This window comes from Pleurodeles waltl, chromosome 10, assembly GCF_031143425.1.
Source record: "Pleurodeles waltl isolate 20211129_DDA chromosome 10, aPleWal1.hap1.20221129, whole genome shotgun sequence".
In the NCBI taxonomy this organism is placed as follows: domain Eukaryota; kingdom Metazoa; phylum Chordata; class Amphibia; order Caudata; family Salamandridae; genus Pleurodeles; species Pleurodeles waltl.
In genome coordinates, this window is record NC_090449.1 from 224,529,412 (window position 1) to 224,551,187 (window position 21,776).

Consider the following 21,776-nt stretch of genomic DNA (forward strand, 5'->3'; position numbering starts at 1 on the left):
AAATTTAAGTGGGCCGAAATTCCCTCAGACCCTTGGGTCAGGGGAAACAATACAGGAGTTCCACATAGAGTTCTACGGAAGTCCAGGACAGGTGGTTAGACCAGTTCAACTATTTTTCTCAGAGCAGGAGGCAAAACTAAGCAACTCAAGTCGAGGAACTCTTGCCCAAGGTGGCGCTCTGCAAATCGGTACTACCTCCTCATGGTTTCCTCAGCAATCTCTTTCTTGTGGAGAAGAAAGACAAGGGCATTCCAACAGTAATAAATTTAAGACAGTTCACCGAGTGGCTAGTGTACTGCCACTTCAGGATCCAGGGGACTCACCTCTTGAGGGACCCTCTTTTACAGGATGATTGGATGGTCCTCGTGGACCTCAAGGGCACATACCTCATGGTCCCTATTTTCCCTCCACATTGTCGCTTCCTTCAGTTTGCCTGGAGGGATCAGATTTACAAATTTCAGTCTCCTGTTCAGACAGTCATCAGCACCATGTGCTTCACCAAAGCTCTCCATGATGTAGGGGAGGTTTTCAGGACAAAAGGAGTCAGGTTGATCATTCCCCTGGATGACATCCTCATCATGGATCAGTCCTGTTCCCAATTGCTCTTGCATTTGACCACGACTATTACACTCCTCCAGGACCTGGGGTTTGTTATCAACGGTCAGAAATCAGAACTGACTCCATCACATACTATGACCTTTCTGGGTCTTCTCATCGATTCCAGGCCAGTAACTCTGAGCTTGCTGGAACAAATAATATCCAAGATCAAGAAGGAACTGAACAAGGTTCTGAGGAGGGACAGGATCTTTCTCCGTCAGTCGGCCAGAATGGTTGGTTTGTAGTCCTCATCGATACAAGCTATCTTTCCTGGTCCCCTGCACTACAGAGCATTAATAATGAATGAAGGCAGCCCACCCCTTAAAAGGCCTTATCTACAAGGAGCTGATCATTTTGACTCCAGAGGCCATAACGGAGCTGCAGTGGTGTTTAGAACACATGGAGGCATGGAAAGGCAGAGTTATCTTTGTGTCCTCTCTGGACCTGGTCATAGAATCGAATGCCAGCCGGCTGGACTGGGGAGCCAAATGTGCTGAGATATCCATGGGAGGCAGATGGACAGAAGAGAAACTCAACCTGCACATAAACTGTCTCAAGCTCCTAGCGAGCTGTTTTGCGATTCAATCCCTTACTCTGGACAGAGTTTTGTGTTGCATCCTCCTTCTGATAGACAACACTTCAATGGACAAACGCCTGGGGCCACAGGATTGAAAGTGCTGGCAAATTTGGCAAAGGACTTCTGGCATTATTGCCTCAAACACCAGAAATCAGTGACAGCAGAGTATTTTCTGAGGATACAGAAGATGGTGGTGGACTGGAACTCCCAGTACATCAAAGATTTCAGCGATTGGAAACTGTACCAAATGGTATTCCTAGCTCTGAGGTACAGATGGGGTCCATGCAGTGTCTGTTTGAGTCCTGGCTGAATGCTCAACTCCTGCAGTATGTCAGCTGGCGACTGGACCCGGGTGCCATGGCAGAGGATGCATTCGTACAGGAATGGATGACAGGCCAGCCTCATGTTTTTACTAATTCCCCAAGTGATGTCTCATGTGAAGCGGCAGGCGGCTTCACTAGTAGTGATAACTCTGATCTGGAAGTCTTAGGCGTGGGTCCCCACCCTACTGGAATTGTCTTGGGAAGCACCAATGAAACTTCCATTGTTCCCAAAGATTCTTTGGCACCCCCTGGGCCATCCACATCCCTTGGTAACGCAGGGCCACGTCAACTTCATGGCTTGGAGGATTTCGGGCGATGCTGGGAAGACTATAGTCTGTCAGATGATGCTGAGAGACTCATTCAACAGGCCTGGGCATTCAGGACCATCAAAAGGTATAGATTAGCCTGGAGACAATGAGTTCATTGGTGTTTGGAGAGACACATGGATACGCGGGGACAGAGGTTACAGATATCTTAAATTATCTCGCAGAACTGGCTAGTTCATGCTTGGCGTACTGCACAATGTATTCGTTCAGGTTGGTGATCTCAATGGGGCATCACCCCATTAACAATATTCCGGCAGGGGAACACCTTCGGGTCTGTAAGATCCTGAAGGGTATCAGAATGCCTCAAGCCCCGGAACCCAGATATTCAGGGTTATGGGATGTTAATTTGGCCTTATGTTTTCTGTTAGGCTGGCAGGACAAACAATACCTTTATAGGAACGAAAGTTCAGTGAAACTGGCAATACTGCTCTGCCTGGTATCTTGTAAGAGAGTTTCCGATGTCAGAGCATTGGATATCATGGCAAGAGATTTCACCCCAGAGGGGGTTACCTTCACCATCTCTAGAAGGACCAAAACTAATATAAGGTCAGTAACCTATCCAGCTTTTGAAAGTTCACCCAAGCTTTGTGTGGTTAGATGCATTAAGGAACATGAAGATATGACGGCAGACATCAGACCACCAGATGAGAGACTGCTTTTGATTGCCATCAAAAAAATGTTCAAGTCGGTTTCATCTCCTTCCATCTCCAGGTGGTAAGATGAATCATGACATAGGACGGAAGTGATATACACCAAATTGGGGCTCACTCCAGGAGGGGAGCCATGGCATCTAAGGCCTTTTAGGTGGCAGATTGGAGGACATAATGAATGTTGCACACTGGTCTTCAGAATCCACTTTTAAAAGGTTTTATTTCAAACCTATTTATGATACTGCATCATTGGTGGTAAGTAAGCTTTGAACTTTCATAATCCTTGCCTCCGGTCCTGACACAGAATAAAAAATGACCTAGCTAATGTAAAGGAAAGTTTCAATTCTATCAAGGACACAGAGGCAAGGATTATCCCTCCCGGAGTATATATTTTAGGGTATATAACTCTTTCTCCCCGAGGATAATGGGTGGCAGGTGGTATTCCATGAATTTCTCCAGGAGATTAATTGATGTATGGATTGTTACAATATCTATGCTGTGATCTGATTCCTTTACAGGTTATGTTATACATATATTATGTCACACATATTTGTTCCTTTGGGATGGATGATGTCTGAGTTTGAAATACTTACACTGTGCATACTGTAAAGAGAGTGATGAACATGTTTAAGTTATATGTCTGAGCTGATTTAATGAATATCAATTCTCCTTTAGGTGCGGACACAAAAACCGACTAATGGAGCATGTATCTTAACTTTCTAAAGTGAAGAAGAGGAAGAGAAACCAACATCATGTTTATACATACAATGTGCACTGTATTGCGTTTGGTTACTGATTGTCATGGTTACTCATTTCAGAGTGTTCATGGGATTTGTAGTAATTGTTTTTTGTTTATACTTTGAAACTGCTGTTAATAAAAAAGTGAAGAAAGAAATTGATAATCCTAGCCGCCATGTACTTAATTGAATTGAAACCTTCCTTTACGTTTGCTCGGAAATGTTTCAGTCCTCATCCAGCAGAGCAAGGGAGATGGTATCTCTGTTTAGGTCCGACCTCGTAGGAGGGAGCACTTGATTTCATACTCTATGGGCCATTGGGCAAAGAAGAAATTAAAATTACCTAGTGGGATATCCCATTAAACTATCTTTTTATTCTGGGGTCCCCTAGTAGGGGTTTAGCCTTCCCAATAGACCCTAGAGTAAAAGATTGATTTCTAGGTAATTGATATCTCTGGATGGGCTCAATCTCCTAGGCGGGAGCACTTGATCATTTGTTCCACAGTATAGAAGAAATTAAAAGTACGTAGTAGGATGCCACATAAAACTATCTTTTTATTCTGGTGCCCCTTGGTAAAGTACATTACCATTAGTACCACAGGTGGCAAACATGACTTAATGAGGCTAAGGAAAATCCTGTCTTGTGTGCAGGTATATACTGTTGAATACCAGATTTGCCCTTAAACATAAATCAGGACCCTGACATCACAAAAAATGTACATCCTGAACTCTCAGACCACCTTGAGTGCCATGCTTCATCATCGTCATCCTGCGCTCACTAAAGAATCCTCTAATGGCGGGCACGCTGTTTGAAATATAGACATGAATTCACTGGGAAATGAGGCGAAGGATCCAGACAGGAAAGAGATAAAAATCTCGACTACCTACACTAGGAACTTCCTTTTAATGTTGGAGCGGCAGTGAGATTGTTAAAAATAGACCGGATACACTGGAGAGCTTATTGCTCCACTGTTCAACATTTGTCAGCCATTTGTATTGCATGCTACGGGGTTCTTGGCTTTTATCAGGACAGGGATCCCTAAGTTGAGTCCCCAACTACATACATACGTCACCAGCATAGATACGTTCAATACCAGTAATGTGTTTCTGCCTGAGGGCATAAGTTTGCTTATTATGCAAGGTTCATGAGGTCCTGTGCCATACAAATACATAAAATTATTAAAACCTAAAATAAATTGACACCAACAAATAAGACTTGCACACAGGAGAGGGAGAAGAAGTCTCCTTTTTAAGATGTGCTGTATCAGTTGTGTGTCACTGCAAACAAGGCGATGCAGTGAGTACTCACTGAAGCTACAGCAAAATAGTACTCTCTTACCCTTGTCTTAGGTTGAGAAAAATACATGGAGGAGTTTTTAAGTTTTTTAAGTTCCTTATTTAAGTGCTTAGTTAATTAAAACCTTTGCACTAAAAATGATAACACAGATACATTAGAGTACTAAAAAAGAGCTTCTTATTTGAGGTAGAGGAAGCTCAATTATATATACGCTGTATATTAAAACAGTAAAATACTGAAACACTAATTATAGGAGACTCGAATATTCAGTTTTGCTGTGTATTATTTGTTACCCCCCCCCCCCCTTTAAAAAAATAAATTGTTCATAACAACTTTGACCATGCAACTTGCTAAAATCAGGGCTGGTATGACCAAACAACTAGTACGGCGTACGGAAAACTATGGAATGTAAATTGCCACAGTGTAGTATTTTATAGTCTCCTTAACTCAGTAGTGAAATTTCACATTGTGAAGCTCAGAGCCTGGTTACTGTTTTGACGTGCTAATAGACCGTTTAACAGCTTACCCCGTACCCGTTAATGAGCGGTTAACCTGCTGAAAGTGCGTAAAGTGCATGTGCTTGACTGTTCTAGAATCCGCAGTGAAGTGGCAGTGCAAGGGAAGTCTCATGCAAAGGATGGTCACAGTGCCAGGTTCAGGCCGGACACGTTACCGTCTGTTAGGCGGCTAATTTTCTATTTGAGTCTTGTCGGGTATTTCACCAGTCTGCAATTTAGCTGTATTTCTGAAGGATTAAAGCAGGCTATGAATTTTCAAATCATGTGCCCAGCCCTGTTCCCTTTTTAATAGCATCTGCATTATATTGCTATGTGATTTGGGTAGTATTTTTTCAAGTATCACCTATGTGATATCTCTGTCAGTATGTTCCACAAAGTGGTTAGTCACACATGTCAAGCTCTTCCTACACCTGACGTTGCTTCTGTGTTCACTTATCCGGATACGTATTTTACATGAGGTATACCCATGTATTTCTGTGAGCATGGGCATGTAATAAAATAAATGGCATTCTTGCTGTTGGATTTGATGTGGTGTCTTTTCACCGATAGTTGATCTGTCCCAGTATTTATCTTTTTACATGTGTAGGAAGGTGGCTCTGTATCTACTACCCCAAAGTGAGAGATAGTGTGCACAGAGTCCAAGGGTTCCCCTTAGAGGTTGATAGTGGCAAAATTAGATAATTCTAATGCTCTATTTTGTGGTAGTGTGGTCGAGCAGTAGGCTTATCAGAGGGTAGTGTTAAGCATTTGTTGTACACACACAGGCAATAAATGAGGACACACACTCAAAGACTTAACTCCGGGCCAATAGGTTTTTATATAGAAAATATTCTTTTCTTAATTTATTTTAGAACCACAAGATTCAGAATTTAGGTAAGTACATAAATTGTAAGGTACTTGACACAGGTAAGTATGGAACTTTAAATTAAAACAGTAATGTACAAAGTTTTGGCAAAAATGGCAATAAGCTGTTTTAAAAGTGGACACTGCCAAAATCAACAGTTCCTGGGGGAGGTAAGTATTGGTTAGTTTTTCAGGTAAGTAAAGCATTTACAAGTTCAGTCTCCTGGGCATAGGCAGCCCACCATTGGGGGTTCAAGTCAACCCCAAACACCCAGTACCAGCAACACAGGGCTGGTCAGGTGCAGAGGTCAAAGTAGGGCCCAAAAAGCATAGGCGCCTATGGAGAACAGGGGTGCTCCGGTTCCAGTCTGCTAACAGGTAAGTACCTGCGTCCTTGGGGAGCAGACCAGAGGGGTTTTGTAAAGCACTTGGGGGGGGGAGGTCACAAAAAGGCACACAAAATACACCCTCAGCAGCACAGAGGCGGCCGGGTGCAGTGTGCGAAGTAGGTGTCGGGTTTTGAGTTGAAAGCAATGGAGGGACCCGGAGGTCACTCTGGCGATGCAGGCAGGGCACAGGGGGGCTTCTCATGCCAGCCACCGACTGGGCTAGGATGAGGGCCACCTGCTGGTCACTCCTGCACCGGTGGTTGGTTCGTCTCGGTCTGGGGTGCAGTGCTTTGTCCAGGTGTCGGGTTCCTTTGTTACCAGGCAGTCGCGGTCAGGGGGAGCCTCTGGATCCTCTCTGCAGGCGTTGCTGTGAAGGTGCAGGGAGGTCGACTCAGGGTGTCCACGTTGTTGGAGTCCACTGGGGGTCCTCTCTGCGGTGTTGGTTTTTCTGGACACGAGGTGGGGGCGTCTGGTGCAGACTGTTCTGGACTCACACTTCCGGAATGAGGCTGGAGTCCCTTTAAAGATGGTTGTTTCTTGGTTTCTTGGACAGAGCCGCTGTCCACTGGAGTTTCTTGGTCCTTTGGGTGCAGGATAGTTCTCAGAGTCCTCAGGGGTCGCTGGTCCCGCTGGATGCATCTCTGTGCAGGTTCTTTGAGTCTGGAGACAGGCAGGTAGGGCTGGGGCCAAGTCAGTTGTCATCTCCGTCGTCTCTGCTGGGCTTTCAGGTCAGCAGTCCTTCTTGTTGTTGTAGGTTGCAGGAATCTAATTTCCTGGGTTCAGGGTCGCCCCTAAATACTCAATTTAGGGGTGTGTTTAAGTCTGGGGGGTAGTAGTTAATGGCTACTCTCCTGGAGGGTGGCTACACCCTCTGTGCCTCCTCCCTGAGGGGAGGGGGGCATATCCTTATTCCTATTGGGGGAATCCTCCAAAACAAGATGGAGGATTTCTTAAGGCAGGGGTCACCTCAGTTCAGGACACCTTAGGAACTGTCCTGACTGGTGGATGACTCCTCGTTTTTCTCATTATTTCCTCCGGACGTGCCACCAAAAGTGGGGGCAGTGTCTGGAGGGGCGGGCATCTCCACTAGCTGGAGTGATCTGGGGCGCTGTAACCACAGGCTTGAGCCTTTGAGTTCCTGCAGGGGGAGGTGAGCAGCACCTCCACCCAGTGCAGGCTTAGTTCCTGGCCACAGAGTGACAAAGGCACTCACCCCATGTGGCCAGAAACCCATCTGGATGTGGCAGGCTGGCAGGAACTGGTCCGCCTATCACCAGTGTTTGGACTTGTATGCAGGGCGCATCTCTATGATGCCATTTGTGTGCATTTTTCAATACATCACACACTGGCGTCAGTGTGGATTTATTGTGCTGAGAAGTTTGATACCAAACTTACCAGAATTCAGTGTAGCCATTATGAAACTGTGGAGTTCGTGTTTGCCAAACTCTGAGACTTGTACTCTTTATGACTACCCTGGACTTACAACGTCTAAGGTTTGGCTTAGACACTGTATGGGCATATAGTGCTCATGCAACTACACCCTCACCTGTGGTATAGTGCACCCTGCCTTAGGGCTGTAAGGCCTGCAAGAAGGGACTTACGTATGCTGCAGGCAGTGGGTTGTGGGCATGGGACTCTGAGGGGAGTGCCATGTCGACTTAGTCATTTTCTCCCCACCAGCACACACAAGCTGTGAGGCAGTGTGCATGCTGCAGCCCTTAGAGACCTTCCCTGGCCACAGGGCCCTTAGTATCAGGGGTACCATTTACAAGGGAGTTATCTCTGTGCCAGTGCTGTGCCAATTGTGGAAGCAAAGGTACAGTTTAGGGAAAGAACACTGGTGCTGGGGCCTGGTTAGCAGGATCCCAGCACACTTTCAATCATAACTAGCATCAACAAAAGGCAAAAAGTTAGGGGGTACCCGTGCCATGATATGCATTTTCCTACAACATGGTTTAGTGAATTGAAACATGGGTCCTCTACAACAGAGATAATGTCCGCTAACCAGTGGTAAGCCCCACCGACTTTTAGGGCCAGTTGTTGTTGATACTAAGGGCCTACTTCTGATATGTACGAATCTGTTTCTGAGGCTGAATCCGCTCTTAAGGGGAAAGAGGGGAGGAGACCGATCATTCACTGTTTTGAGGAGAATATTCCAATTCTAAAAAATTATTTTCTTCACTGTATTGGAGATAAGTGACAAGGTAGTTATGCAGGTAAGTCGATCAAGCTGCTCCTTGGGATGGGTTTCCAAAAGTGAGTCTCTGTTGTTATTGCATGCATGTTTCCTAGCTTTTTTGTCAATTCTTTTTTGGGTATTTCCAGTTCATAAATTTGTCAGTTTGTATTAATTCCTGTTCATTGAAGTTAAAGGTGTGTGAGCAGTTGCATCTGATGCGTATGTAATGTTCAAAGAGAAGGTTTTTCCTCAGTGACCCTGGGTGACGGCTGTCAAATCTGAGTAGTCGCTTTCTGTCTGTTGGTTTTACAAAAATGTTTGTCACAATATTGCTGATACAGAATGCCTTAAAGAGGAGATGACTTTTCCCTCCATTGTGCTCCTGTTGTATATGTTGTTGTCATGTTTGTTTTGTTTAAGTTTTATGATTTTTTTTGTATTTGTAAGTCACAGGACCTCATGAACCTTGCATAATCAGCAAACATTTGATCTCCGGCAGAAACATATTACTATTATCAAACGTAGGTATGCTGGTGATGTACGTATATAGACAGGTAGTCATCTTAGGAAAACTAAGGGATACCGGCTTGGGCGAAAGCCCAGGGCCCCATAGGGGGCCATACAAACGGCTTAACCACGTTGTCCTCCCAGATGTAGGAGCAGTAATCTCGCCACTACATCCAATCTATTTTTAACATTCTCACTGCCGCCCCATCGTTAAAAGGGAAAGTTCGTAGGGTAGGTGGTTGAGAATTTTCTCTATTTCCTATCTGGGTCCTTCTCCTAATGTCCCTACAACATACCCTTAATATTCCACAGGGCCCGTCTTCCATTGGAGGATTCCTTGACGAGCCTGGGATGACCTATGATGAATCATGACACTAGGGTCATCCCGTAGAATTTGTTTTGTGGTCAGGGTCCTGATTTATGGCATTAGGGCATATTCATTTTCTCAGTAATATGGTATTTATGCATACAGAGGATACCAAGGTTTTTTTTTGGTCTCATTTAATCATATTTGCCATGTTTGGTTGCAATATTCATTTGGGAGGATACAAACGTAGACAGACCACTCTTTGCTCTCATTACCCCCTGTTAGACATGGGGCCTATGATTGACAGAGATATACATCCTTGTCCAAGTAGGGACCACAATCATAGTCAGGATATGTCACACACAATCCAAACTATCCTGTGCTCACCCTCTGGTAGCTTGGCACTGAGCAGCCAGGCTTAAGTTAAAAGGCAATGTGTGAAGTATTTGTGCCATAAATCGTACAGTTACACAGTGAAAACACCACAAAAATACACCACAGAGAATTAGAAAAAGAGTTAATAGTTATCTGAATAAAATAAGGTCAATACGATAAATATTCAATAGGCACAAGTTGAAATATCACAAGTTTAAAAAGAGTCTTAAATCTTAGAAATCAACAGTTGTCTCTTGATTACACAAAGTACCTGGTTTGCATAAAAAATAACACGCCGTGCACATGGCTTCCTTCAGGGAGTCAAAGGCTTTCTGATAAGCCTCTGTCCAATTCACCAACCTAGGTTGCTTTTTGGAAGTGAGTTCCGTTAAGGGGGCCACTATGGTGCCATAACCCTTAACAAACCTGCCGAAGTATCCAGTGAGGCCAAGAAAGGCTCTCACTTCTGTTTAGGTTCTAGGTGGTTGCCAGGCTGTGATCGTCTCAGTCTTGGCCCTGAGTGGCTGCACCTTACCGCCACCTACTAGGTGTCCCAAGTATAACACTGAACCCTGCCCAATCTGACACTTACTTGCTTTGATTGTCAGGCCTGCCTGCCTGTTGCAGGGCCTGGAGCAACTGTTGGAGGTAGAGCAGGTGTTTCTCCCAGCTGGAATTGTAGACCGCAATGTCGTCTAGATATGCTGCACAGAACGCATCCTTTCCAGCCAGGACCCTGTTAACCAACTGTTGGATATTAGCGGGGCATTCTTCAAGCCAAAGGGCATTACCCTGACCTAGTAATGTCCCTCAGGTGTTGCGAAGGCAGATCTTTCTTTGACCGCCTCAGTCAAGGCGATCTGCCAGTACCCTGATGTCAAATCAAAGTACTTAGGAATTTGGCAGCGCCTAGCCTGTCAACGAGCTCAACAGCTCAGGGGATGGGTTGAGCGTCAGTCAAGGTGACCCGGGTAATCCATGCAGAACATAAGTTCTGGCTTGGCACTGGGTGTGGCAGCCTTGGGTACCAGCACCACAGGGCTGGGCCAGGGACTGCTGGCTTCTCAATTACCCCCAGAGCCAGCATCTTGGCAACTTCATCCTTGATGCTGGCGTTCACTCTGTCTGACAGCCTGTTTATTTTATTCTTTACATGGAGACTGTCTCCTGTGTCAATGTCATGGACACACAAGTGGATGAGTCCAGGGGTGAGGGAAAACAGAGAGGAGTATTGCTCCAATAGCTGGTAGCAGTCCCCTCGCTGGTCCAGGGTCAGGGAGTCCGAGAGATTGACACCCTCCACTGACCCATCACCGTCTTTGGCAGAGAGGAGGTCGGGGAGAGGTTCACTGTCCTCCTCCACACCCTCATCTGTCACCAGAAGCATGTTGACTTCAGTTCTTTCAAAATGAGGCTTCAGTCTGTTAACGTGGAGCACCCTTAGGGGATTCCTAGGGGACTGGAGGTCCACTAAGTAAGTTGCTTCCCCTTTACGCTCCTTGATCTCAAATGGGCCAGTAAAGCGGTCCTGGAGAGCTCTAGGCTCTACTGGCTCCTTAACCCAATCTTTGTTGCCAGGCTGAAACTCCACCAGGGTGGCCTTCTGGTCATACCAGCTTTTCATGACCTTTTTTCTGGCCTTGAGGTTGCTCTTGGCCTTTTTCCAGAAGCGGTGTATCTGGTTGTGGAGGGCCAACATGTAGTTGACCCCCATCCTGGGGGTGTTTCTTGGGAGCTTTCTCCCACCCCTCCTTTACAGTGCTTAAGAGTACCCTGTCAGGGGACCCATAGAGAAGTTCAAAGGGACTGAACAGTCTGAGCTACCTCTCTGTTAGCACAGAGAAGGCATGGCAAGAGGACGTCCCACTTATATCTCATGGCCTCAGGAAGGCCTGTGATCATGCCTTTCAAGGTCTTGTTGAATCTCTCCAAAAGACCATTGGATTGAGGATGACGGGTTGTGGTGAACTTGTAGGTCACCCCACACACATCCCACAGGGACTTCATGTATGCAGACATGAAGTTTGTGCCTCTGGCAGATGCAATCTCCTTTCGAATTCCCACATGGGTAAAGAACCCCATTAGAGTTCAGGTCACCATCGGTGCAACCACCATCCTCTGAGGGATTGCCTCTGAGTAGCGGGTGGCATGGTCCACCAAAACCAGGATACACCTGTTGCCTAGAGCAGTTTTGAGGTCCAATGGACCAATTACGTTGATGCCCACCCCTTCAAAGGGGGTGCCAATGACGAGGAGTGGGATCGGGGGGCCTTGAGCCGTTTCCCTGTGTTCCCACTGGCCTGGCAGGTAGGACAGGACCTAAAGAATGTATTTGAGGCTGTTCACATTTGGGGCTCATAGAAGTGGGTGACTAGCCTGGCAAAGGTCTTGTCTTACCCTAAATGTCCTGCCAGAATGTCGTGAACCAGGCCCAGTAGGAAGGCCCGGTAACACGTGGGGGACCACCAGCACATGTGCTGTCCCAGCCTCCAGTACCTTAGGCTCAGTGTAAAGGAGATCATTCTCCCAATAGCTAAGGTGACCACCAGAGGCTTCACCTTCTGCTTGGGCTGAGGCCTGTTGCCTCAAATCCGCAAGAGTGGGGCAATCTTTCTGCGAGTTGCAAAACTCTTACCTGGTTGTCCCACCCTCAACTTGCCAGCCAGCAAGCTCAGGTAGGTCACCTAGGGCATCATTGTCCTCCCCGGTTAGCTCAGGGGCCTCCTCCTCAGGGACCCCGTCAACCACCGCTTGAACTTCTGGGACTGGTTTCCCGTGCTCCTTGGCAGCTGTCTGGGCCATTCTTCCAGGCTCCATATGCCCTTGACTCCTCTCCCGGGCAGCCATGGACCTTGTGGTCATGTACCCAGTCAGACAGGCCAAACATCTCTAAGTCAGACCTTAGCTGTACCTCCCTCCAGGTAGTGTGCTCAAAGTCATTGCCTAACAGACAATCTACAGGCATGGCAGGACTCACAGCTACTTTCAGAGTACCAGAGGATTCCCCCTCCCACTCAAAGGGAACCAAAGCTGCTGGTAGGTGGCTCTGATGATTGTCAGCGACTATGACTTCGTGGAATGTGTTTGGTAGGACCTGCTCTGCTGACACCAGCTGACCCCTGACAGTAGTCATGCTGGTTCCTGTGTCACGCAGAGCCGCTACCAGGTGACCATTAATGGTGATCTGCTGCCTACACTTGGAAGTATTTGCAGGCATGTGGGCTTTTGGCACCATCTCAGCTTACCTCCTATCTGTTCCCCAAAACTAACTGGGACTACCTCCTCCCCGAGCGCTACACTAGCCAACCCAGGTGTTTGCCCTCCAGTGGGGGGCTGTGCCCTCTTGGGATACTTGCAGTCCCCCTTAGAATGACCATACTTGGAGCATTCTGCACATTGGGGTACAAACCTCCCTGTCTTATGGTCAATGAACTCTTTCCTCTTGGAATCCGACTGGGACTGGTTACCACTATTCCTTTTGGAATTATTTTGGGGGCCTTTAGAGAACTTATTTTTAAGTTTTTCTCCCCCCCTCTTTCTCCTGTTGGGAACACTGACCACCTTTGTGGGTGTCGCCCCCAGATGCCGTGTAGTTTAGCACAGCGTTAGATTAGAATACAAGTATTACTTTTATGTTCTGTGTTCATATTGTTTTGTGGAAAGAGAAAAACAGACATAGTGGATATTATTTATGCTTATTCTGTAGTAAAAGCTCTTCTTCGCTCACAGTCGAATTGGCTCACCCACCAAAATTGTGAATAGATATCTGCTTTTTTGCACAGGATTGCAATTTCTGTCTAGGGTAAAGGTTCACCTACAGCAGCGATTCCCAAACTGTGGGCTGCGGACCCCCAGGAGTCTTGACACATTTCCAGGGGGTCCGCAGGCAGGAAGGCACTAGTGCTGCTTGGGCCTCTGTACCGGAAAATATGCGTGTTTTCACATTTATTTTCATTTCTGCAGGAGCTTTAAAAGCACTGAAAAATTACTGTGTATCCAGCAGTTTTAGGGCAAAAATAAAAACGTCAAGATAACTCTGATTAATGTACCTGCATAGGAGTTTTGTCTAGTGGCAGTTTTGACTCATGTAAGCTGGTGCAGATGGTTAGTATGCCTGCTGCAAAGAACATGTGTCATGCAAAGAACAGTATTTTATATGCATAGAACAGTGGGTTACTGCTTTTGTCACAGAGATTCTTTAGTTACTGCACAGTACATAAATTACAATCGTAATCTAGCACAGTGAGCTATGAACTGTCATCAAAGAGCTGCATGCAAACAGCATGGCACAAATTAGAAAGTCATGTTTTTTTCCCAGTCTTTCATTATTCTTATGCTGCTAAAAAAAAGGTTTGCTTGCGTAGAAATACATCTTTATTATTAAAGTCAATGCTAACCACTGTGTTATGTTCTGAGTCCCGAGTTTGTGCTTCTCCAGACTAAGCACTCGTAGAAAATGCATACCAGTGTGGATAACATGTGAATACTACACCTTGTACTCTTCTGTAAAGTGCTCCCATACCTTACACTGGTATAAAAGGTGCTATAAAAACCAATTAAAGACATGTGACAGAGAGGCTATGGAGAGGCTATGGAGAGATGAGGTCCTTACGGTTTTACTTCCTTTCCCCGCAACATATTTATATGAAAAAGCTTTCTCAGATCTTATGTACAGAGAAAATTAAAACAGAAATCGCTTGGGGAATGTAGAATCTGACCTCAGGATTCAGCTTTCCTAAATAAAACCAACCTTCTCATTAGCATTTTTCAATTTTTGCATATTGTTTTCAATATAAAATAATTATATCTTTAGTAATTCTAGTATTTGTTTTGTGTGTAGTTGCTTGTGTATTTTTTGTGAATTACTTTTTTAATGTTTGAAATTTAAATTGTACAAATTGCTGGGGGGGGGATGTCCCCGGCTTCCATTAGTGATTCAGTGGGGGGCTTCAGGAGTCAAAAGGTTGGGAACCACTGCCCTTCGGTACACACCATAGAGTTCCTCCCAGGAGACTATACAGATGTTCCTCTCAGTGCTCTGTAGAGTTGCATCCACAGTCTACCATATAGATCTGCACTGTGCCCATTATACAATCACTCTTGATGCTGTGCAGTATTTGACTACTTTTGCTGCTTAGTGCAGTCACTGTGGCTGTACACAGTACATAGGTTCAGACACTGCTCGATATGCAGCAAACCCGGACACCAGACAAAATATTACTTCAAATGATGATTTGTCATGCCTCAGGGGCACTATTTTGTTAACATTGCCCTTTCTAACTCCGAGTTAAATAATGTATATTTCCAAAAGTGTGCAAATGAAGCCTTGTTTTCTGTTGAGTGTAGCAGTTGCTGCACACAACTGATAATAAGATTACATGTTGCACACCTTGTAATAAAAGGTGTTCCTCTTTCAGTCTGCATGTTCCAGTTATGCTTTAGAACTGGTCTTCCATTTTTCGGCTTACTCTATGTCCAAATTGCCTATAAAAGTGCTTCATTCCATTAAGAAAACCTCCTGCAAAAGGGAGGTCAAAGGCAAAGATAGTTACTGTGTGCAGGAGTAGCCGGTTTATGAACTTTCTGCATCATGATGTAGTGTTCTTTAAAAAGGTGAGTCTTAAATAAAATGTTCTGGTTTATCCGTACTCCAGATGCCCTCTTACAAACAACTGGTACTCCGAGAGCAGTGTATCTGGTGTTGAGTAACACACAACAGCATCATAAATGATGAAAATGTAAATTAAACCTTATTTTCACTGTGTTTGAAATTATATTTAAATATGCACAGACTTTTTTCGTGACGCAGGCAAATACCCTTTGCCAGTCTATCAGATGGGGCTTTAATACTGTCTCTGCAACTGTTTCACTTAATTAGTAACAGTTTAACTGATTGCAGCAATTAGCAGTTGAGAGGTGCCCAGCAAACCTTTTCAAAGGGGACAGGCACACTATTGGGCCACGAGGGCCATAATTCTTATAGTAACATTTGATCCATGTGTGCTATTAATTGCTATTGAAGTGTTGTTCGAGTCATCCCAAGTGTACTATTCAAGAACAATGAATTTCACAGAGTGTAATTATACCAATTTTGATAAATAACTGTTGGCTGTGAAAGAGGCAGGTATCATAGGAGGACAGGGCTCGAGGACACTGAAGTTTCTTTTAATATGATTATAGACCATGATAATCTGTTTAGTTAAAAACTGTGGTGTATGAAACAAAGACAGACAAGATGTATATTCCTTTCCATATTTAATTACAACATTTTACCAGTAAGTCCAATTGTACATTAGCTGTATTGTCATGGTAGCACACTAAAGGGGAGAGATGTCTTGTAGACCTATTCTTCTGTCCTCCCTAATCACATAGAAAACTCACAATAGGAGAATAGGGTTGTTCACAACTGTTCTGACCAACTTTAGGACAGAGTTGACACTGGGTAAAGCAAGGCCTTCATCCACAAGATTGTGGCATGTTTCATCATTGAGTTTTCCACAGCTTGACTATTGACAGTCAGGGTGAGGTACAACCGCCAAATGGTGGTAGCAAAGTTTTTTTTTTTTTAATTGTCCCAGAGTGAAGTAATTCTTCTAATCCCAGAGAGAAGAAAAATGTAAAACAGTTTAAGATAAACTAAACACCTAAGATATACTCCTGGTTATCTCTGCTAGATTAAAACGAGTAATGCCAACAAGAGTTATTGGTGATGGGTAAGAAGTATTATCACCCTATCATCTGATTTGGTCAACATGTTTCAGCCATTTATTTTAAAGCCCGTTGAGTCTACATCTTTCATCAGGATCTGTAGGGGTCTCAGGTCATGGATTATGTGATCCCTATCTATGTGTTAAACAAAACATATGTGAAATGATCACATTCCTACTATCCACTATACCGTGAGCATGATATCCAGCACAGAAATAAATTATCCATGCCTGATTTTGCTCTGATTTGGGATCTTCAGTCGGGAGTAACTTGGAGGCTAGTGTCACAGTGAGCATGGGACCCACGTCTGGGTATACCTGTTGCACTTAGGGCGTTGTACCGTAATATACAAAATGTAATGGGTGGAAGTGATTGTATGAATCCTAGCCACTGGTAATTACTGGGGGCTACATCACAGTCCTTTGTTATTTTGCAGCCCATTGCATGCTAGTTTGGACCCGACCCGAATGGAAATCAATCTTGAGTCCAAACTGCAGACTATGTCCTCCCTGAAGTGTAAAAACAGCAACCTAAAACCGGTTTCTCTGTTTGGGGCTCTTATGGTTTTTTTTTTGTTTTTTTACCGGGGTAACAACACTTTATTAATACATTATAGTTCAGGCAGGGCTTTAAACAGGTAAACAGTATGATAAAAGTACAGTTGATTACTAATTAAAGTGATAAACCTGATTATCCCAAAAATGATTTCTTCTTGTCCACCACTATTCCTGGTCTGGTACATGTGTTCTTTAAGATTGGTCTTGTTTATTTTAGTCATCTACATTTTAAACCAAGGGCCCTCTTATTCTTTCCAAAGTTCTGTAATAGTAGACCTTACAGTTAGTGTGATGATAAAGGGCTTTATTTCTCATTTTTTCCCTATATTTCCCAATATCTCTAATAGGCTTTTGGTTGCTATGTTCTTACCCCAAATTAATCTAATAAATATTGATTGCTATTATTGCCCCAAAAGAGGACAAATAAAAAACATATGATCCCATGTGCCAATATTGCTGTATTTGTAGCGTAGATATGAAATGTTGATATTCTGTTTATGCAGGGTTTCGGGAATATTGTATGCAAGCCGTTGTACATACAGTTACATACGATTATGATCGGCTCCCCTGAGTCACCAAAGGAGCTCTCCTTTGATATCGAGCGTAACTCTCCATTGGAATATCTTGTCACTCAAATCAAGAAATATTGTGACTTCAGGCGCATCAGACGTGATCTCCTTATACCAGCTATTGCTTCATAGTTGTCACCAGTGATACTTTACCTTTTCTAGCCTTTTCTTTACTTTCTTGATTCTTTATTCAGAACACTTTGGATTGCAAAATCCTATGTCACACTGAGCGTCTTGTACTACAATATTATCAGTAGCAGACATTTTAATTTGGTAAGCTTTGATTTAATACATTCCACAAGCCTCTAGTTTGACTATACACATTTTTATTAGTTTATCCACCCTGGTTAAGGAGCACACCAAAGAAGTGACTATACATGTTTTTTTCAAAACTTAAAGAATTCCAAGTCACTTCAGAGTAAAGAAGTGTTCAGATGTAATTGTAAATATTGTATTTAGATGCAAGTGTAAATATTTAGGGACAATATTGCTTGTGATAGTAAATGTACTAGTGCATGTGATAACCTTGCCAAAGGCAGGGGCCTGTGACAGTATGTGACTGAGCATAGTCACCGGGGCAATAAGGACCGTTGAGTTTTGGCATGACACTGGATTCTGTTTTTCTTGCTAGGCTATTAAGTTATATGTCAACTGGATAAAAGAATGTTCATGGATGTGACTACCTTTATATTTGTCAAGTAAAGAAAGCACCCCACTGTCTTAATTGTGGTTGTGTTCTAAATGTTGTAAATATAGTTAAGCAATAAATACTGTGAAGTGCACACTGCTCTACTTTGGTTGTCTTCAAAATGCAGAATCTCTCCACACACTTTTTGTTATGCTTGTTTTGGATGACAATGAACTTAATTTTATTTAATTGTGTTTTATTTTTTAGGAAGGAGCAAGAACTTTAACAAGTAAACCTTCTCAGGCTGTGGAACCCAAAGGTTTTTTATATGTCCAACAAAGAGAGTATGCAGTAACAACGCCCAGGGATAGTATGTATGATTTTCTTTTAAGGTATTAAAAAATGCCTTTTGTTGACTGCCCTAATCTTGTTATTGATGTGGTTACTTCTTAACCAAATGTTCCCATTTCCCTTAATTGAGGCAGGAAATTTAAGGGCTGTTTTGGAATTGAAAAAGTGCCTTCTTACAGTAATATTTATTTTTCCACATAAATTGAAGACAGCCTAGGATCAACATGCGCTTCCAAAACAACTACTCAATCCTGATGTTGTAGTAATTTTGTACCAGAAATTTACCAAACAGTTGGGAAAACACCCTACAGTTCTCCTACGGGCACCTCTCACAATTCCAAAATCAGTGGTGATCCAGCTGCTTCAAAACTGTGGAGGGGATGTGGACACCCAACATATATATTTTTTTAATTGAAAAAAGCAGAAAGAGGCAGACTCAACTTTAAACTATTGTTTGAGTAGAGAATGGGCATTACCAAGGAATATGCCAGCCTTAGTTTGCAGACAGGGAGTGCATTTCTATTTGTAAACAAAGCTTTAAAATAGGGTTTAAGTAATGTATTTATTTATTGTTTTATTTCCATAATGTTTTTATGGAGTTTTGAAGAAACAATACAGAATACATAAGATTCTGCATGATGCACACCATGAAACATTGTTTTATATCAAATGCTAGAAGAGCCTGTATCACGGAAGTCAATTACCGGTATCATACGTTTAGGGTCATACTTGATGTGCTGTAGTAATGGAGTAGAGGTGGTGGTTTTCATGAATCATAATACTTTATATATAATCTATAAAAGATAGTGCAAAGGACTTTACTGTACAAAAGTCAATATATCACATTATGTAGAGCTTCCATTATGGTAAGGTCGAACTTATGCTAGAGTCATGTTGTCATTTGATACCAATGTGATGAGTAGGGAGGTCGTAGCTGTAATATCGTGGTGCATTAGGTGTTTTGGGAATAAATTGTTAGTAGGAGATCTAATAGGGTTATGTCATGTGGTTTGCGGTTCGTGGTATTGGGGATGCCAGGCCCCGGGAACTGTCATTGAGAAGTTGAAGATAATTGTGCTGTTAAAAAGTTAAGATAGTTGGTTTGGATCGAGATAGCAAGTAAAGAACATATGTCCCTGTGAACCGGTCTTAGTGTTACAGTTCCAGCATGTGTCGCTGTCTCTAGGTTTCAGACTACGTAGTCTGGCTGGTGTCCAGTGACAGAGGTTCATGGTGAAAGGTTTTGATTGTAGGAGAGCAGGTGCATTCCTAATATGCAGTGTTGTTTTGCCTGTATTAGCCCAGTCAGTATCTGAAATGTAGTCTATTTTTTCAGGGCTTATATCTTGAGACCATTGCACTTTGAGTGATGGGGTCTTGAAGGGGTTAGGTCTAGACAAGTGTTAGGAAATGCCTCCTTGGCCTGGTTACCCCCTACCTTTTTGCCTTCTGTTGATGCCAGTTATGATTGAAAGTGTGCTGGGATCCTGCTAACCAGGCCCCAGCACCAGTGTTATTTCCCTAGACTGTACCTGTGTTCCCACAATTGGCACAGCCCTGGCACCCAGATAAGTCCCTTGTAGATGGTTGTAGATGGTACCCCTGGTGCCAAGGGCCCTGATGCCTGGCGAGGTCTCTAAGGGCTACAGCATGTCTTATGCCACCCTGGGGACCCCTCATATAGCACACTGCCTCACAGCTTGTGTGTGCTGGTGGGGAGAAAATGACTAAGTCGACATGGCTCTCCTCTCAGAGTGCCATTCCCACCTCACACTGCCTATGGCATAGGTAAGTCACCCCTCTAGCAGGCCTTGCAGCCCTAAGGCAGGGTGCACTATACCACAGGTGAGGGCATATGTGCATGAGCACTATACCCCTACAGTGTTGAAGCAAAACCTTAGACATTGTAAGTACAGGATAGCCATAAAGAGTATATGGTCTGGGAGTTTGTCAAACACGAACATCACAGTTCCATAATGGCTACACTGAAATCTGGGAAGTGTGGTATCAAACTTCTCAGCACAATAAATATACACTGATGCCAGTGTGGAATGTATTGTAAAATGCACCCAGAGGGCATCTTAGAGATGCCCCCTGAATATCAGTCCAACTCCTAGTAATAGGCTAAACAGTTTCTGCCAGCCTGCCACAACCAGACGAGTTTCTGGCCACATGGGGAGAGTGCCTTTGTCACTCTCTGGCCAGGTACAAAGCCTGTACTGGGTGGAGGTGCTTCTCACCTCCCCGTGCAGGAATTGTAACACCTGGCGGTGAGCCTCAAAGGCTCATGCCTTTTTTTACAGTGCCCCAGAGCATCCCAGCTAGTGGAGATGCCCGCCCCTCTGCTCCCACTTTTGGCGGCAAGGCTGAGATAATGAGAAAAACAAGGAGGAGTCATCCACTAGTCAGGACTTCCCCTAAGGTGCCCTGAGCTGAGGTGACCCCTGCCTTTAGAAATCCTCCATCTTGAGATTGGAGGATTCCCCCAATAGGATTAGGGATGTGCCCCCCTCCCCTCAGGGAGGAGGCACAAAGAGGGTGACCTAAACACACCCCTAAATCTAGTATTTAGGGGCGACCCAGAACCCAGGAAATCAGATTCCTGCAACCTACACAAAGAAGGACTTCTGACATGAAAGCCCTGAAGAGACGACGGAGGTGACAACTGACTTGGTCCCAGCCCTTCCGGCCCGTCTCCAGACTCAGAACCTGCACAGCAACGCATCTGACAGGGACCAGCGATCTCTGAAGCCTCAGAGGACTACCCTGAACTGAAGGACCAAGAAACTCCTGAGAACAGCGGCACTGTTCACAACCTGCAACATTTTTGCAACTTTAAAGCAACTTCTAAAGAACTCACTCTTCCCGCCGGAAACGTGAGACTTCACACTCTGCACCCAACGCCCCCTGCTTGAGCTCCAGAGAACTAACACCGCAGAGAGGACTCACAGGTGACTGCAACTACGTGAGTAACCTGAGACGACCCCCCCCCTGGACCCCCACAGCGACGCATGCAGAGAGGATCCAGAGGCTCCCCCTGACCGCGACTACCTGGAACAAAGAACCCGACGCCTGGACCAAGCACTACACCCTCAGCCCCCAGGACCAAAAGGAACCGAACTCCAGTGCAGGGGTGATCATCAGGCGACCCTCTGCCTAGCCCAGTCGGTGGCTGGCCCGAGAAGTCCCCCTGTGCCCTGCCTGCACCTCTAGAGTGACCCCGGGGTCCCTCCATTGACTTCTATTGAAAACCTGACGCCTGCTAAGCACACTGCACCCGACCGCCCCTGTGCTGCTGAGGGTGTGTTTTGTGTGCCTACCTGTGTCCCCCTCAGTGC

The 21,776-nt window shown here is 44.5% G+C and overlaps 1 protein-coding gene across 2 annotated transcripts in view; it reads left to right on the top strand.

The window, feature by feature from the left end:
• Positions 1 to 21,776, top strand: part of NTAN1 (N-terminal asparagine amidase) — a 235,993-nt gene that overhangs the window by 12,883 nt on the left and 201,334 nt on the right. Inside the window, exon 2 of one of the 2 annotated variants that reach the window (XM_069210221.1) lies at positions 18,355 to 18,457. In XM_069210221.1, coding sequence (XP_069066322.1) covers positions 18,355 to 18,457 — 103 coding nt within the window. Of the gene's footprint in view, positions 1 to 18,352; positions 18,480 to 21,776 lie in introns of those variants that run through there. The other variant, XM_069210222.1, reaches the window with a different exon arrangement.